We start from the raw sequence: 15,269 nt of genomic DNA, 5'->3' as shown, positions 1-15,269 counted from the left end.
GAAGCATTTAGTACCCCAAAAAGACTGAAGTCTGAAGTTCAAAGTCTCCCATTACTTCCAAACAGAGTTCTGGATGAACAAGTTACTTATCTTCGGTAACAAATTAACTGGTAGAGACATAGTCTAGTTGCAGATTCCTTACCTTAGAATTTCCCCCCGGTGTCAGTGTGGATATGGAGATTTTTCTCGAACAGCACCCCATTGGCCATTAGGTGCCGTCGGTCGGCTCCACGTCTGTCATTGGCATCATGGGTCGTAAACAGGCGCCAACCCGGTGGGCTGACGTCAGTTTCTTTCCACGACTTTCCACGCCAGAAGCGTGGAGGCATGAAGAACACTGACCCTGGTGGGTCAGAACTAGAGCCCTGAAAGGGAAATCCCTGTCCCCAGAAATCATTTTGACGACTGGGAATGTGTAAGGAATCCGCAACTAGAATGTCTCTACCGGGTAAGGTAATACCGAAGGTGAGTAACTTGTTCATTTGACAAAGACTTCTAGTTGCAGATTCCTTACCTTAGAATAGATACCCAAGCAATACCATCCCCTGAGGTGGGTCTGCAAACCAAGATCATACTAGGAGGTCCTGCAGGACCAAACAGGCAAAGTACTCGTCCCTGACTGTTCAGGCAGTAATGTTTGGTGAACATGTGCACTAATGCCCACGTTGCTGCCTGGCAGATATCTAGGCCTGGAACTCCGTGTGCAAATACAGTGGTTGCAGCTGTTGCTCTCGTGGAGTGAGCACGCAAACCATCCGTTGATTGCTTCTTAGCCAATGCATAGCAGATTTTAAAGCAGAGAACAACCCATCTGGAGATGGTTCTCTTCTGCACTGCCTGACCTTTCTTCACACCCACATAACCCACAAAGAGTTGACCACCATCACCATTCACCTAGTACAATCAAGATGAAAGCCAACGCTCTTCTTGTGTCCAAGTGGTGGAGTCTCTCCTCTTCCTTAGAAGGATTTGGGGATACATAAAAAGTAGGCAAGGTGATGGATTGACCTGCATAAAAGGGTGTGATCAATTTATGTAAGAAGGAAGCCCTGCAGCCCACTCACTCTGCGGGCAGAAGTGATGGGTACAAGGAAGGCTGTCTGTAGAGTGAGAAGCCGAAGTGGACAGTTGTGAAGTGGCTCGAAAGGAGCACACATCAGGAAAGTAAGAACCAAATTTAAATTCCATTGGGGCATTACGACCAGAGAAGGAAACATATGGGTAAGACCCTTCAGGAATCTACCAACAATAGGAGATTTAAACAAAGAGGGTTGGTCAGGTAATCTCAGGAAAGACGAGAAGGCAGACAAGTAACCCTTGAGGGTGCCTAAAGCAGAGCCCTGCTGGGCTTGAGAAAGAACGAACAAAAGGACCTTTGATAGAGGGGCAGAGAGGCGGGGTCAACAGACTTGTATGTACACGTCCCACAAATTTGTTCCAATGGCAGGCGTATACCTTTTGGTGGAGGGATGCCTGGCTGCCAAGATAACGATACAGACTTCGGGCAGAAGGTCAAAAGCTGTCAACTGCCTCTGCTCAATCTCCAAGCAAGAAGGAAGAGACTAGACAGGTTCGGGCAGAGACCCCTCCCTTGCTGCTATGATAGAAGATCCTCCCGAAAGGGCAGTCTGATCGGAGGATCGATGGTCATGCTCAATAGATCGGGTTACCAGACTCTCCGTGCCCAATCTGGAGTCACAAAAATTACTTGGGCGTGGTCGCTCTTGATCTTGAGAACTCTGGGCAGAAGTGGTATGGGGGTAAAAGGAGTAGAGGAGGTCTGAGCTCCGTGCGAGATGAAACATGTTGCGGCGAACAGATCTAACCAAGGCTCTCCTCACTGCTGAAAGAGACCCTGTGCCATCTCCCGATGGAGATGCCATTCGTGATCAACCAGACATTGACATCTGAGTTTGTCTGCTCTGGCGTTCGAGAAAGCCCGCCAGGTGCTGAACCAGCAGGGATATGCCCTGATGTTCCAGCCATGTCCAGAGGCACAAAGCCTCCTGACAAAGGGTCCACAACCCCACGCCCCCCTGCTTGCTGCAGTACCACATGGAGGTGGTGTTATCCATGAACACCTGTACCACATTCCGTTTGAGAGAGGGAAGGATTGCTTTCAATGTCAGTCTCATTGCCCTGAGCTCCACCTCTCCTCTCCTCTGTGGCCAGCCCATCCCAGGAGTGCTGCATCTGTCACTGCTGTCAGATCTGGTTGGGGAAGGGAGAGGGATCTTCCTCTTACCCAATCTTCCTCTGACCCAATTGTGGTTCAAAATCCACCAATGCAGATCTTGTGCAGTTCACTCCGAGATCTGGACCATGTCAGAGGGATTCCCCTGATGCTGCACCCACTGGAACTTAAGGTCCCAATGCAGGGACTGCATACGCCATCTGGCATGTTTCACTAACCGGATGCAGGAGACCATGAGGCCCAGCAGCCTCACAGTCTTTTTCATCGAAATCCAAGAAAGAGGCAGAAACATCAGTATCCTAGTCTGAAAATCCTGGACTCGCCGCTCGAAAGAATAGGCACAAAACTGCACTATGTCCAGAACAGCTCCCATGTAAGGGGAGTCAGGTGTGACTTCTGCACCTTTATAGTGAACCCCAGAGAATGCAGGAAGTCCACCTTATTCTGAAGGTGGGAGACAATAGCCTGGGTGGGGTGAGCCTGCCTTCAACAGTCAGTCATCGAGGTAGGGGAAGGCTGAAACCCCAGATCTGCACAGATTAGCTGCGACCACCTCCATCATTTGGTGAACACTTGAGGGGTGCTGGTAAGGTCAAAGGGGAGCACGGTAAACTGAAAATGCTCATGGCCTACCGTGAACCACAAGTCGCGTCTGTGGGCAGGCAGGACAGGAATATGGAAGTATGCGTCCTGCAAGTCCAACGCTACCATCCAGTCTCCTGGGAAGATGGGACCTGAGCCAGAGTGAGCATTTTGAACTTCTCCTTTTCGAGGAAGATTGAGGGACCAGAGGTCTAGGATAGGACTTAGGCCCTTGTCCTTTCTGGGCTCCAGAAAGTAGAGGATTAACAACCATGACCTACTTCTGGCACAGGTACTCTCAATGGCTCCCTTGGCCAAGTGAGCCGTAAACCTCCTCACAGAGAAGTGCCAGGTGATCCTCCGCCATCCGATCACATGATGGTAGCATGGATGGAGGATGTAGGAAGTTGGCTCTGTATATAATATTTCAAAGTAAGAAATAGTGTGCACAGAGTCCAAGGGTTCCCTTTAGAGGTAAGATAGTGGCAAAAAGAGATAATTCTAATGCTCTATTTTGTAGTAGTGTGGTCGAGCAGTAGGCTTATCAGAGGGTAGTGTTAAGCACTTGTTGTACACACACAGGCAATAAATGAGGAACACACACTCAAAGACTTACTCCAGGCCAATAGGTTTTTATATAGAAAAATATATTTTCTTAGTTTATTTTAAGAACCACAGGTTCAAAATTTACAAATAATACTTTAAATGAAAGGTATTTCACTTAGGTACTTTAGGAACTTTGAATAATCACAATATCATGTACAGTTTTGGCAAAAATGGCAATAAGCTATTTTAAAAGCTGACACTGCAAACATCAACAGCTCCTGGGGGAGGTAAGTAGAGGTTAAGTTCACAGGTAAGTAAAACACTTACAGGGTTCAAAGTTGGGTCCAAGGTAGCTCACCGTTGGGGGTTCAAGGCAACCCCAAAGTTACCACACCAGCAGCTCAGGGCCAGTCAAGTGCAGAGGTCAAAGAGGTGCCCAAAACACATAGGCTTCAATGGAGAACAGGGGTGCCCCGGTTCCAGTCTGCCAGCAGGTAAGTACCTGCGTCCTCGGGGGCAGACCATTGGGGTTTTGTAGGGCACCGGGGGGGACACAAGCAGGCACAGAAAGTACACCCTCAGCGGCACAGGGGCGGCCGGGTGCAAAGTGCAAACAGGCATTGGGTTTTGTATAGAAAGCAATGGGGAGACCCGGGGGTCTCTTCAACAATGCAGGCAGGCACAGGGGGTGCTCCTCGGGGTAGCCACCACCTCGGCTAGGCAGAGGGTCGCTCCTGAACTGGAGATCGGTTCCTTCAGGTCCTGAGGGCTGCGGGTGCAGTGTTGGTTCCAGGCATCGGGTCCCTTTTTACAGGCGGTTGCGGTCAGGGGTAGCCTCTGGATTTCCTCGGGCAGGTGGGGTCATCTCTGGTTACTCACGGGCTCGCAGTCGCCGGGGAGTCGTCCCTGAGGTGTTGATTTTCCGCTGGTCGAGCCGGGGGCGTCTGGTGCAGAGTGGAAAGTCTCACGCTTCAGGCGGGAAACGTGAAGTCTTTAAAGTTGCTTCTTTGTTTCAAGAAAGTTGCAGATTGTTGAACAGGGCCGCTGTTCACTGTAGTTTCTTGGTCTTTGGTTGCAGGGCAGTCCTCTGAGGCTTCAGAGGTCGCTGGTCCCTGTTGGATGCGTCGCTGTTGCAGTTTTCTTAGAAGTTGGGAGACAGGCCAGTAGGGCTGGGGGCCAAAGCAGTTGTCATCTCCGTCTTCACTGCAGGGCTTCAGGTCAGCAGTCCTTCTTATTAAGGTTGCAGGAATCTGGTTTCCTAGGTTCTGGGGTGCCCCTAAATACTGAATTTAGGGGTGTGTTTAGGTCTGGGAGGGCAGTAGCCAATGGTTACTGTCCTTGAGGGTGGCTACACCCTCTTTGTGCCTCCTCCCTGTGTGGAGGGGGGAACATCCCTAATCCTATTGGGGGAATCCTCCATCCACAAGATGGAGGATTTCTAAAAGTAAGGGTCACATCACCTCAGGACACCTTAGGGGCTGACCTGACTGGTGGGTGACTCCTCCTTGTTTTCCTCATTATCTCCTCCAGCCTTGTCACCAAAAGCAGGGGCAGTGGCCGGAGGGGCGGGCATCTCTACTACCTGGGATGCCCTGGGGCGCTCTAACAAAAGGGGTGAGCCATGGAGGCTCACCGCCAGGTGTTACAGTTCCTGCAGGGGGGTGGTGAGAAGCACCTCCACCCAGTACAGGCTTTGTTCCTGGCCACAGAGTGACAAAGGCACTCTCCCCATGTGGCCAGCAACATGTCTGGTGTGTGGCAGACTGGCAGAAACTAGTCAGCCTACACTGGAAGTCGGGTATGTTTTCAGGAGGCATCTCTAAGATGCCCTCTGAGTGTATTTTACAATAAATTGTACACTGGCATCAGTGTGCATTTATTGTGCTGAGAAGTTTGATACCAAACTTCCCAGTCTTCAGTGTAGCCATTATGGAACTGTGGAGTTCGTGTTTGACAAACTCCCAGACCATATACTCTTATGGCTACCGTGCACTTACAATGTCTAAGGTTTTGCTTTGCCTATGCCTTCACCTGTGGTATAGTGCACCCTGCCTTAGGGCTGTAAGGTCTGCTAGAGGGGTGACTTACTTATGCCACAGGCAGTGTGAGGTTGGCATGGCACTCAAAGGGGGTGAGCGGAAGCTGCAAGGATCAAAATATAGCCCGGGACTCCATAAAGCGACCGAGCACCAAGTCCGCTTTGTCTCCGAGGAGAATAGTGCCATCCAAGGGCATGTCCATAAGCGCAGCTTGGACATCCCAAGAAAAGCCAGACATCCTCTACCAAGCGTTGCACCTCAAGGCCACAGTCAATGCGTATCCAATCCAAATCGTACTGTGAACTTAGCTGCGTCTCTCCCATCAGCAACAGCTTCAGAGAGAATGGCCCGGGCCTCCTTCAGGACTTGAGTCAGCATCTGCGCAACTGTGTCCCATAAATTATGTGACTAACAGCCCAAAATGCATGCGGTGCTCACAGACCGCAATGCCAGACTGGAGGAAGAAAATATTTTCTTCCCAAGCTGATCCAGCCTTTTGGATTCCCTATCCGGGTGTGTGGAAGGGAATGCACCTTGGGATGTTCGAGACCTGGATAACCAAGCTCTCAGGAGTGGGGTGTTGGATCAGAACTACTGGGTGTAGGTCTATGGCAGAGGGCAATTGTCCTATTAACAGGAGCCCCTCTGCTGGGTTGGGGCCAATTACCCAGCAGGGCATCATTGAGAGCCTCATTGAAGGGCAAGACGGGTTCTAAAGAAGAAGTCCCAGGCAGAAGCACCTCAGTCAGGAAGTTGGTCCTGACGGCCGCAGAAGGCAGCTCGAGGCCCAGGACTTCAGGCGCTCTCATCACCACCACTGAATACAGCGCTCACTCCTCCATAGCCACGGTAGAGGGAGAAAGCATGCCAGCATCAGGGGAATTGTCTAGACCACTGGCTTCACCCGGGTCCTGAGCCCAGTTCATGGGGTCATCAAGCCAGTATTCTAAAGGATCCAGCGACCCCTCCATACTTTCACTTTATCCATACCCATAAAAATTAGAGTCAGAATCCAGCTTAGGGATCAAGGTCCCTGTCAAAGTCTGAATCGTGTCGAGCATCGCCGGTCTGGCTCTGTGTCAGAGTCGCAATAAGTATGGGATCGACAGTGACCGTTGGCCTGGGCAGCGCCAGGAGCATCAACATCTGCAGAGTTGTCGGGAAAGGTTGAGATGGCATGACCGACACAGATCGGGAAACGGATTCCTGGGTGCACTCTGGAGCTAGGGCCCAAGCTGCCAGCACGGAATTCGCAGGGCCCCTGCCGACCCCACGGGGCAAGAAGGAGCTCCAGTAGGGTCAGACTGCCCAAAATGAGGCACATGGCCTCAAAGAACTCACCAAGATGGGTAGGGGTAGCTCCGGCTCCCTAAAACGCAGAAGTAGACTCCGAGGATGGAGGCATAGAGCAGAGAAACTCCTTTTCCTGTGTTGCGTCATCCAATTGACGGATTGAAGTCGAAGAACGTCTGCTCTTCTTCGACTTCTTCTTGTGCTTATCCGAAGGTCCCGAAGATTTCAAATGGGATGACAGAGTGTGGGCTCTGCAAGCAGTCCCCCGACCTTCCTCTCGACCGGGAGCAACATGGAGCTGAGCGCCAGGTCGCAAAAAGCTGTAGGGACCGCTCCTTTAAAGCCTTTGGGTTCATGGTTCAGCACTCCAAGCATGACTTTGGGTCGTGGTCACGATCTAAACACCAAAAACACACGAGGTGCAGATCCGTCACGGACATCATTTGATGACAGGAGTGGCAGGGCTTGAAGCCAGTCTTCCATGACGACATCTCAACGCAACAGAATGTCCAAAAATCTTTGACAAAATTTGAAAAAGCCAGTCAAAAACGGCCTGTGGGTAACTCTTCTTCGGATCTGGGCTTAGGCTGGTGCGGAAAGAAAAGAACTGACATTAGCATGCCGGGGTGATGCCTATATATAACCCGCAACATCATATCCGGCAAACATGGCGCCAACGACAGACGCAAAGTCGACTGATGCCACCTAACGGCGTGCAGGGGTACTGCTCGAGAAACATCTCCGGATCTAGAATAACGCCTGGGGGAAATTCTAAGGAAAGGAATATGCAACTGGAAGTCTCTATTACATACAATTGCTAAGTAAATGCTGTGGCTCAACAGAAATTTAAGTGGATCTAAGATCAACTTTAGGAAAGCAAGCCTCCATAAATTCTGAAAAGTAGCTTCAATTTCAATGTCATTTTAAAGGAATCCACTTCAATTCATATGTGTGCTAATTAGGCAGCATAATCTCTCCCACATCAATACAAACTAAATCAGTTTTTAGGATTCTGATAGATATTTCAGTAACATTGTTCACAACTTGCATATAGACACTGACAGATTTATGTTAAATTATTAAATATTCAGTATATGTACTATGAACTAAGACATCAAGGGGCACTGGCTGGGAACAGAAGCTAGATTATTAAAATGAGTTTTCTTATGTTCTTTGTTGGAATAAGAATACAAATCAAACTATGAAAAATATTCAGAAAGCCTACAGAGACCTGGGGGAGCTGTAATTTTTTCAGACCTAGTATTAAAAGCACATTGAGATCACACAAATTATTAACACTGCCACCTACAATTATGTTTGGTTATAGACAGATTTTCAGCATCAAAAGTCATTCAAAGCCCAGTACTAATTTTTGAGATGTTCAAAGCAAACATTCTCCTTTGTCGATAAAAGACATGGAACTTAAACACAGCTTACCAATTCTTCATTTGGAAAGTCATAAGGTGATTCCCATTTGATGACTGCTGAAGTCTTCGAAATCTGCACTGAATGCAAGTGACGAGGTGGTAACCGGCTATCAGGAATCATCTTCAATCCGACATAATCGGAAGGTGGACCTTTATATGGTGCAACCACCCGGACCTTAAAAAACATTTAAACAGAACAAGTTAAATCCTTGTAAAGCACAGATAAATGCTGATACTGTATTAGGAGACACATTAACTACACATCTGCAGTTGCTTTGATCATGAGCTTCATTATGTAGCAACTTCTCATACAAAATACCAATACAGGCAACCCCTAGACCCTTGCTAACAAATATTAAAATTTGCTTTACAAAAAGACGCACGTTTACGGCTTATTCTATAAATCCAGATAGTTTGCATAAGTCCAAATGCTAGAGGGTGGAGGAGCCTGGAGGTCAAAAACACGAAGATATATATATATAGCTAGACAGATAGATAGATAGACATTGCTAAGTGACGGTCGCCACAGGGTAGTTATAGTTAGGATCGTGTTTCCATAGGAAATGCATTTTTTATGTTGCCACTAACTTTGGCGCTGTTTGACAAATTTCAACAAAGCATTTCAAAAAAGTGCCTAGTTTGCGTATGGAAGGTAGGTTTTGGGGTAATCAGTCGAGTGGGGACTGTGAAAAATTGTGGGAGGAGGGTTGGGGGGGGGGGGGGGGTTGGGGAAGACACTCAAACCAATTTTCCCATTAATTTTCCCTCAGAAAATTTAGACACAGCTACATCCTGAAATGCTGAATGGATTATCACCAAATTTGGCAGATAGTTCTAGACCAAGAAAGAGTGCTTTTTTGTTATAAACCAGTTCAGTCATTTTTAAGCAATTAAAGCTCAAAACTTTGGATATCTAGGGACATGGAGGCTCCACTGATCCCGGCAGATCCCAAGCTGAGATCTGATTAGCAGTCACCACCTCAGCCAGGAAGTGCAGGCAGCTATCTTAAAACTTGGCACTTGCTCCTGAGTGCCTATAAAAAAAATCAGACACAAGTGGGCAGGTTAGGAAAATAACCTGACCCCATAGGTCTGGAGGATTCACAAATGTACAGCTAAATATAAAGTTTTGGGAAGGGTGGCGCGCGTGGCCCACCTTTTGAGGCTGTTTAAAGGCCCCAGCGACACCATCTCCCAGGGCCCAGCCACATATATGAAGAGAAAAAGGGCACATGGCCCCCCTCCTCCACTGACTTCTTTTTGCTTTGGGGAACCCCATCCTCCGGGGCCCAGGCACACGAACATATCACTCACTATAAAACGTGCCCTAAGGTAATTATAACTTGCGCCTCGCAATGCACTACTAATTAACCTACATATTAAATCACTCAAGATATCTTCATTGACATCATTGATAATATCACTGTGCATTGCAAGGCGCAAGGCGCGAGTTATAGTTACTTGAGATAACTCTATAACTTACTTTAATCTTTGTTTTTGTTTTTTGTGATATATTATTATATATATATATATATATATATATATATATATATATATATATATATATATATATATATATAAAGACCAGCTGCTTTGGATATTTATTGCAAGCAGAGCACCCGGTATGAAGATTACAGATTGTATAGAGGCAAAAAATGGAGATACTTATCTCCGGCATCGGTATTTGTCCAGGGAAGACGAAGATATTAATCATACTTCTAAAGCGCCTGTGCCTCAGTAAGATTTGAGATGAGTCTATAAATACCGTACAGCTCGGATTGCCGAGTCCGGAGGCTTTGGCATTTAAATTGATGAAAATCAGTGTTAAAGGACATGGTGAAATAATTATGACGTTGTGATAGTGGAAGTAATGAACATATCCAACTTGTTGAAAAGCCTCAATTTGACTGGTGTTTATGTGGCACTGTGCGTGAGAACTTTACTTTAGTGCAATATCTCAACAAGGAACTCTTTCAAATTATTTAATACACAATGACTCCCAATTAGTCTCAATAATCTCACTACAAGTACCATCATGCCTCAGTGATTATACGGCAGGTGAATTGGGACCACGTTTGCATATTAATCAGAACCACCTGATGAAGACGAAAGTTGAAATGCGTTGTGGAACTGTAATATGGTTTGGAAGAAATCTGCCATAACTTGCCTGTTTCAATAAATAAGGAGTGCTGTGTTTTACCTCCGGGAGTGCAGCGCTTTTTGTGATTTTATATATATACACAAACTATATATCTATATATATATATATATCTATATATATATATATATATATATATATATATATACATATGTATAGGGAAAATGCCACTTACCCAGTGTACATCTGTTCGTGGCATTTTCTGCTGCAGATTCACATGCTGTGCATTAGTCCACCATCTAGTGGTTACAAGTTGTTTTTCTTTGAAGAAGTCTTTTCGAGTCACAGGATTGAGTGGCTCCTCTTTGGTTCCATTGCACATGGGCATCGACTCCATTGTTAGATTGTTTTCCCGCAGAGGGTAAAGGAAGGAGTAATAAGATTATATAGGTGTAAAGTAAGAGATGTCCTTGCTAATGTAAATGTATATACTTACGTACAAATGGTTGTAACTTAAACGACTACAGGCTTCCGGAGAGGACGGAGGGTGTGTGCGAATCTGCAGCAAAACATGCCACGAACAGATGTACACTGGGTAAGTGACATTTTCCGTTCAATGGCATGTGTAGCTGCAGATACACATGCTGTGCATAGACTACAAAGCAGTTTGTCCTCCCATGAATTACCGGTGGTTAGCCTGTAGAAGTTGAAGTTGTTTGAAACAATGTTCTTAGAAAAGCTTGACCTACTGTGACTTGTTGTCGTGATAATACGTCTACACAGTAGTGTTTAGTGAATGTATGTGGTGTTGACCATGTGGCTGCTTTACATATTTCAGCCATTGGTATATTACCTTAAAAATCCATTGTTGTATCTTTTTTCCTTGTAGAGTGTGCTTTAGGGGTAACTAAAAGTTGTCTTTTTGCTTTAATATAGCATGTTTGGATGCATCCTACAATCCACTGTGCTAAACCTTGTTTTGACATCTTTTGATGTCTAATGTGTGTAGAGCTCTCTCTGCCACAGAATCTGGCTGTGGGAGAAAGACTGGCAGTTCCACTGTTTGATTTATATGAAATGGGAATACCACTTTTGGGAGAAATGTTGGATTTGTTCTTAGTAAAACTTTATGTTTGTGTACTTAGAAGAAAGGTTCTTCAAGAGTAAATGCTTGGATTTCACTTACTCTTCTTAAAGAAGTAATTGCCACTAGAAAGGCAACTTTCCATGTTAGAAATTTAATTTGGCAGGAGTGCATAGGCTCAAATGGTGGTCCCATGAGTCTTGTAAGCACTATTTTTAGATTCCAAGAAGGAATTGGTGGTGTTCTTGGTTGAATGATGCATTTTAAACCTTCCACGAATGCTTTAATGATGGGAACTATAAATAAAGAGCTATGTTGTCTATTTTGTAAATAAGCAGAAATTGCAGTAAGATTCATTTTTATTGATGCGAATGCCAAGTTTGATTTTTGTAAATGAAGTAAATAACATACAATATCTTGTATTGATGTTGTAAGAGGGTCTATATTTTTTGGATTGACAGTAAAATACAAACCTTTTCCATTTGTTTGCATAGCACTGTCTAGTAGTGGGTTTTCTTGCTTGTTTAATAACTTCCATACATTCTTATGGGAGTAAATATCCAAACACTATGACCTCAGGAGCCAAATTGCTAGATTGAGTGTCTTGGGATACCGATGCCTGATTTGGCCTCTGTTTTGTGTCAACAGGTCTGGTTTGGATGGGAGTTTGGTACTACGGACAGATCTAATAATGTTGTGTACCACGGTTGACGTGCCCATGTTGGTGCTAAGAGTATCATTTTGTGTGACTCTTGACGCAACTTGTTGACTAGAAACGGAAGGAGGGGGGGGAAAGCATATGCAAATATCCCTGACCAATTGATTCATAGAGCAGTCCCCTTCGATAGGGAATGTGGGTGTCTGGATGCAAAGTTTTGCCATTTTGTGTTTTCTCTTGTTGCGAACAGGTATATGTTTGGAGTTCCCCACTTTTTAAAGTATTTTTGAAGTACTTAAGGGTGAAGTTCCCATTCGTGAGTTTGTTGGTGAGTTCTGCTGAGGATATCTGCCAACTGATTGTCTATCCCTGGAATGTATTGAGCCAATAGATGAATTTGATTGTGGATTGCCCATTTTCAGATTTTCTGGGCTAGAAGTGACAGTTGGGATGAATGTGTCCCTCCCTGTTTGTTGAGATAATACATGGTTGTCATATTTTTATAAGAACATTCTTCTGTGTGAGAAGAGGTTGAGTGCTAGAAAGACAGCTAATAACTCTAAGTGGTTTATGTGTAGCTGTTTGTGTTTGACATCCCATTGCCCTTGAATGTTGTGATTGTTTGGATGAGCTCCACAACCAATCATTGATGCGTCTGTTGTTATTATGGTCTGAGGCACAGGGTCTTGAAATGGCCGTCCTTTGCTTAGATTTGTGGAATTCCCCCACTGAAGGGACATGTATGTTTGGCGGCCTATCAACACTAGATCTCGAAGTTGACCGTGTGCCTGTGACCATTGTTGTGCAAGGCACTGTTGTAAGGGCCGCATGTTTAGTCTTGCGTGTGGTACAATCGCAATACATGCCATCATCCCTAAAAGTTTTAGGACAAATCTGACAGTGTATTGTCGATTTGTTTGTATTTGTGTGATTATATTTTGGAACGCTTGTATCCTTAGTGTATTTGGATATGCTAGAGCTTGCTGAGTGTTTAGTATTGCACCCAAATACTATTTGTGCTGATTGAAGGTGTGATTTTTGGTAGTTTATTGAGAAGCCTAGTGCGTGTAAGGTTTGTATCACATAATGGGTATGATTTTGACATTGTGTGTGACTGTTTGATTTTATTAGCCAATCGTCTAGATATGGAAAGACATGTATATGTTGTCTTCTTAGGTAGGCTGCCACTACTGTCAAGCACTTTGTGAATACCCTTGGCGCTGTTGTTATTCCAAAGGGTAACACCTGGAATTGGTAGTGTTTTAACTGAATGACAAACCTGAGATATTTTCTGTGTGCAGGATGGATGGGAATGTGAAAATATGCATCTTTGAGGTCTAAGGCTGTCATGAATTCTTGTTTTTTTGTAATAGTGGGATGACATCCTGTAAAGTTAACATGTGGAAATTTTCTGACAGGATGTAAAGGTTGAGAGGCCTGAGATCTAATATTGGCCTGAGGGTGCCATCCTTTTTGGGAATTAGAAAATATAGTGAATAAACTCCGCTTCCTACTTGAGACTGTGGAACCATTTCTATTGCTTGTTTGAATAGTAGAGATTGGACCTCTTGTTGTAACAGAATTGTGTGTTCTGTGGATAGTTTGTGTGACCTTGGTGTAATATTTGGAGGAGTGTTTATCAATTCAAGGCAATAGCCATTGCGGATAATTGACAGTACCCAGTTTTCTGTGGTAATATTTTGCCAATTTGTGTGGAACTGTCTTAGTCTTCCCCCACAGGAGAGGTGTGGAGTGTAATGGAGTTAGGGAAGCCACTGTTTTGGGTGCTGTGGAGGCTGCTTAAAGGCTTGAAATTTCCCGAAATTTTTGGGGTATTGTCTTCTATATGTTCTGAAACAACCTCGAAACTGAGGTTTACGAATGGACCCCTATATGGTGCAGAGTACAGTGCGCCTATTGCCTTTGCTGTGTCAGAGTCCTTTCACAATTTTTCTATAGCTGTGTCTACTTCTGGCCCAAAAAGATGTTTTTTTGTCGAATGGCATGTTCAACACAGCCTGCTGTATTTCTGGTTTGAATCCAGAAGATCTGAGCCATGCATGTCTGCGTATAGTGACTGCAATGTTGACACTCCTAGCAGCAGTATCTGCTGCATCTAGGGCAGATCTTATTTGATCGTTTGTAATGGCTTGCCCTTCCTCCACAACATGTTGTGCCCTTTTCTGGTGTTCTTTGGGGAGATGCTGTATTATATCTTGCATCTCGTCCCAATGGGCTCTGTCATAGCGAGCTAATCGTGCTTGCAAGTTGGCTATCCTCCAATGATTTGCTGCCTGGGACGCAACTCTTTTCCCTGCAGCATCGAATTTCCTGCTCTATCAGTAGGGGGTGCATCTCCTGATGACTGACTATGTGCTGTCTTCCTGGCAGCACTAACTACCACAGAATAAGGAGGTACCTGATGGGTGATATAATCAGGGTCACAGGGTGCAGGTTTTTATTTCTTCTCTATCCTAGGTGTTATGATGCGTGCCTTAACTGGTTCATTAAAGATCTGATCTGCATGTTTTACCATGCCTGGGAGCATCGGGAGGCATTGGTACCTAGAATGTGTTGATGATTGAGTGTTAAATAAGAAATCCTCTTCTAGGGGCTCTGTGTGCATGGTAACACCATGATATGCTGCAGCCCTAGCTATGACTTGATTATAGACAGTACTATCCTCCGGTGGTGATGATTTAGAGGGTTAGCTGTCTGGATCGTTACTTAGAATGGGATCAGGGCCATAAAGATCCCATGGATCCACATTGTCCTGTTGTGAATCGTATGAATGAGTGAGTGACTGCACTGGTGTAGGGCTGGTAGGAGAAGTAGGTAGGTGGGGAGACTGAGGAGGAGGAGAAGATTGAGGAGGTGGTGGTTTCTACTTCTGCTTTGGCACTTTAGCTGGCACTTTAGCTGGAGGCTGCATACTGTCCAATTCCTCCTGAAAAGCTAACTTTCTCTTTGTTTTTAAAGGAGGTGCTGTCAGAATTCTCCCTGTTTTCTTATGGATGTGGATCCTGGATTGCCTTTCATCCATAATTTCCAGGATTGGATGTACCTCTAACTCCTCTTCAGAGGTTTTGTGGCTTTCTTTAAGTCTCTTTGAAAGTCCATGCTCCTCTGTGTAAGTTGGCCTTTTCGGCTCCGAAGCGTGCTTTTTGGGATCGAAAAAGATGAAGAGGACGAAGGTTTCGGCTCCAAAACTGGCTTTCTAATTTTTGACTCTGAAAAGTGGTGTTTAGTGGTGTCGGAAGCGGAGCTCTTTGTTGTCATGTTTTCAGAGGAATGGCCTTTTTCGGTGCCGAATTGGGAGGTTGGTCACCAACAGTCTTTTTTCGGGCC

General features: G+C 45.3%; 1 protein-coding gene across 1 annotated transcript in view; it reads right to left on the bottom strand.

The window, feature by feature from the left end:
* Positions 1 to 15,269, bottom strand: part of SORL1 (sortilin related receptor 1) — a 669,532-nt gene that overhangs the window by 58,232 nt on the left and 596,031 nt on the right. Inside the window, exon 43 of the mRNA XM_069225024.1 lies at positions 8,092 to 8,256. Coding sequence (XP_069081125.1) covers positions 8,092 to 8,256 — 165 coding nt within the window. The remainder of the gene's footprint in view (positions 1 to 8,091; positions 8,257 to 15,269) is intronic.

This window comes from Pleurodeles waltl, chromosome 3_1 (assembly GCF_031143425.1).
Source record: "Pleurodeles waltl isolate 20211129_DDA chromosome 3_1, aPleWal1.hap1.20221129, whole genome shotgun sequence".
In the NCBI taxonomy this organism is placed as follows: domain Eukaryota; kingdom Metazoa; phylum Chordata; class Amphibia; order Caudata; family Salamandridae; genus Pleurodeles; species Pleurodeles waltl.
This window is presented reverse-complemented; position numbering and strand designations above follow the sequence as displayed.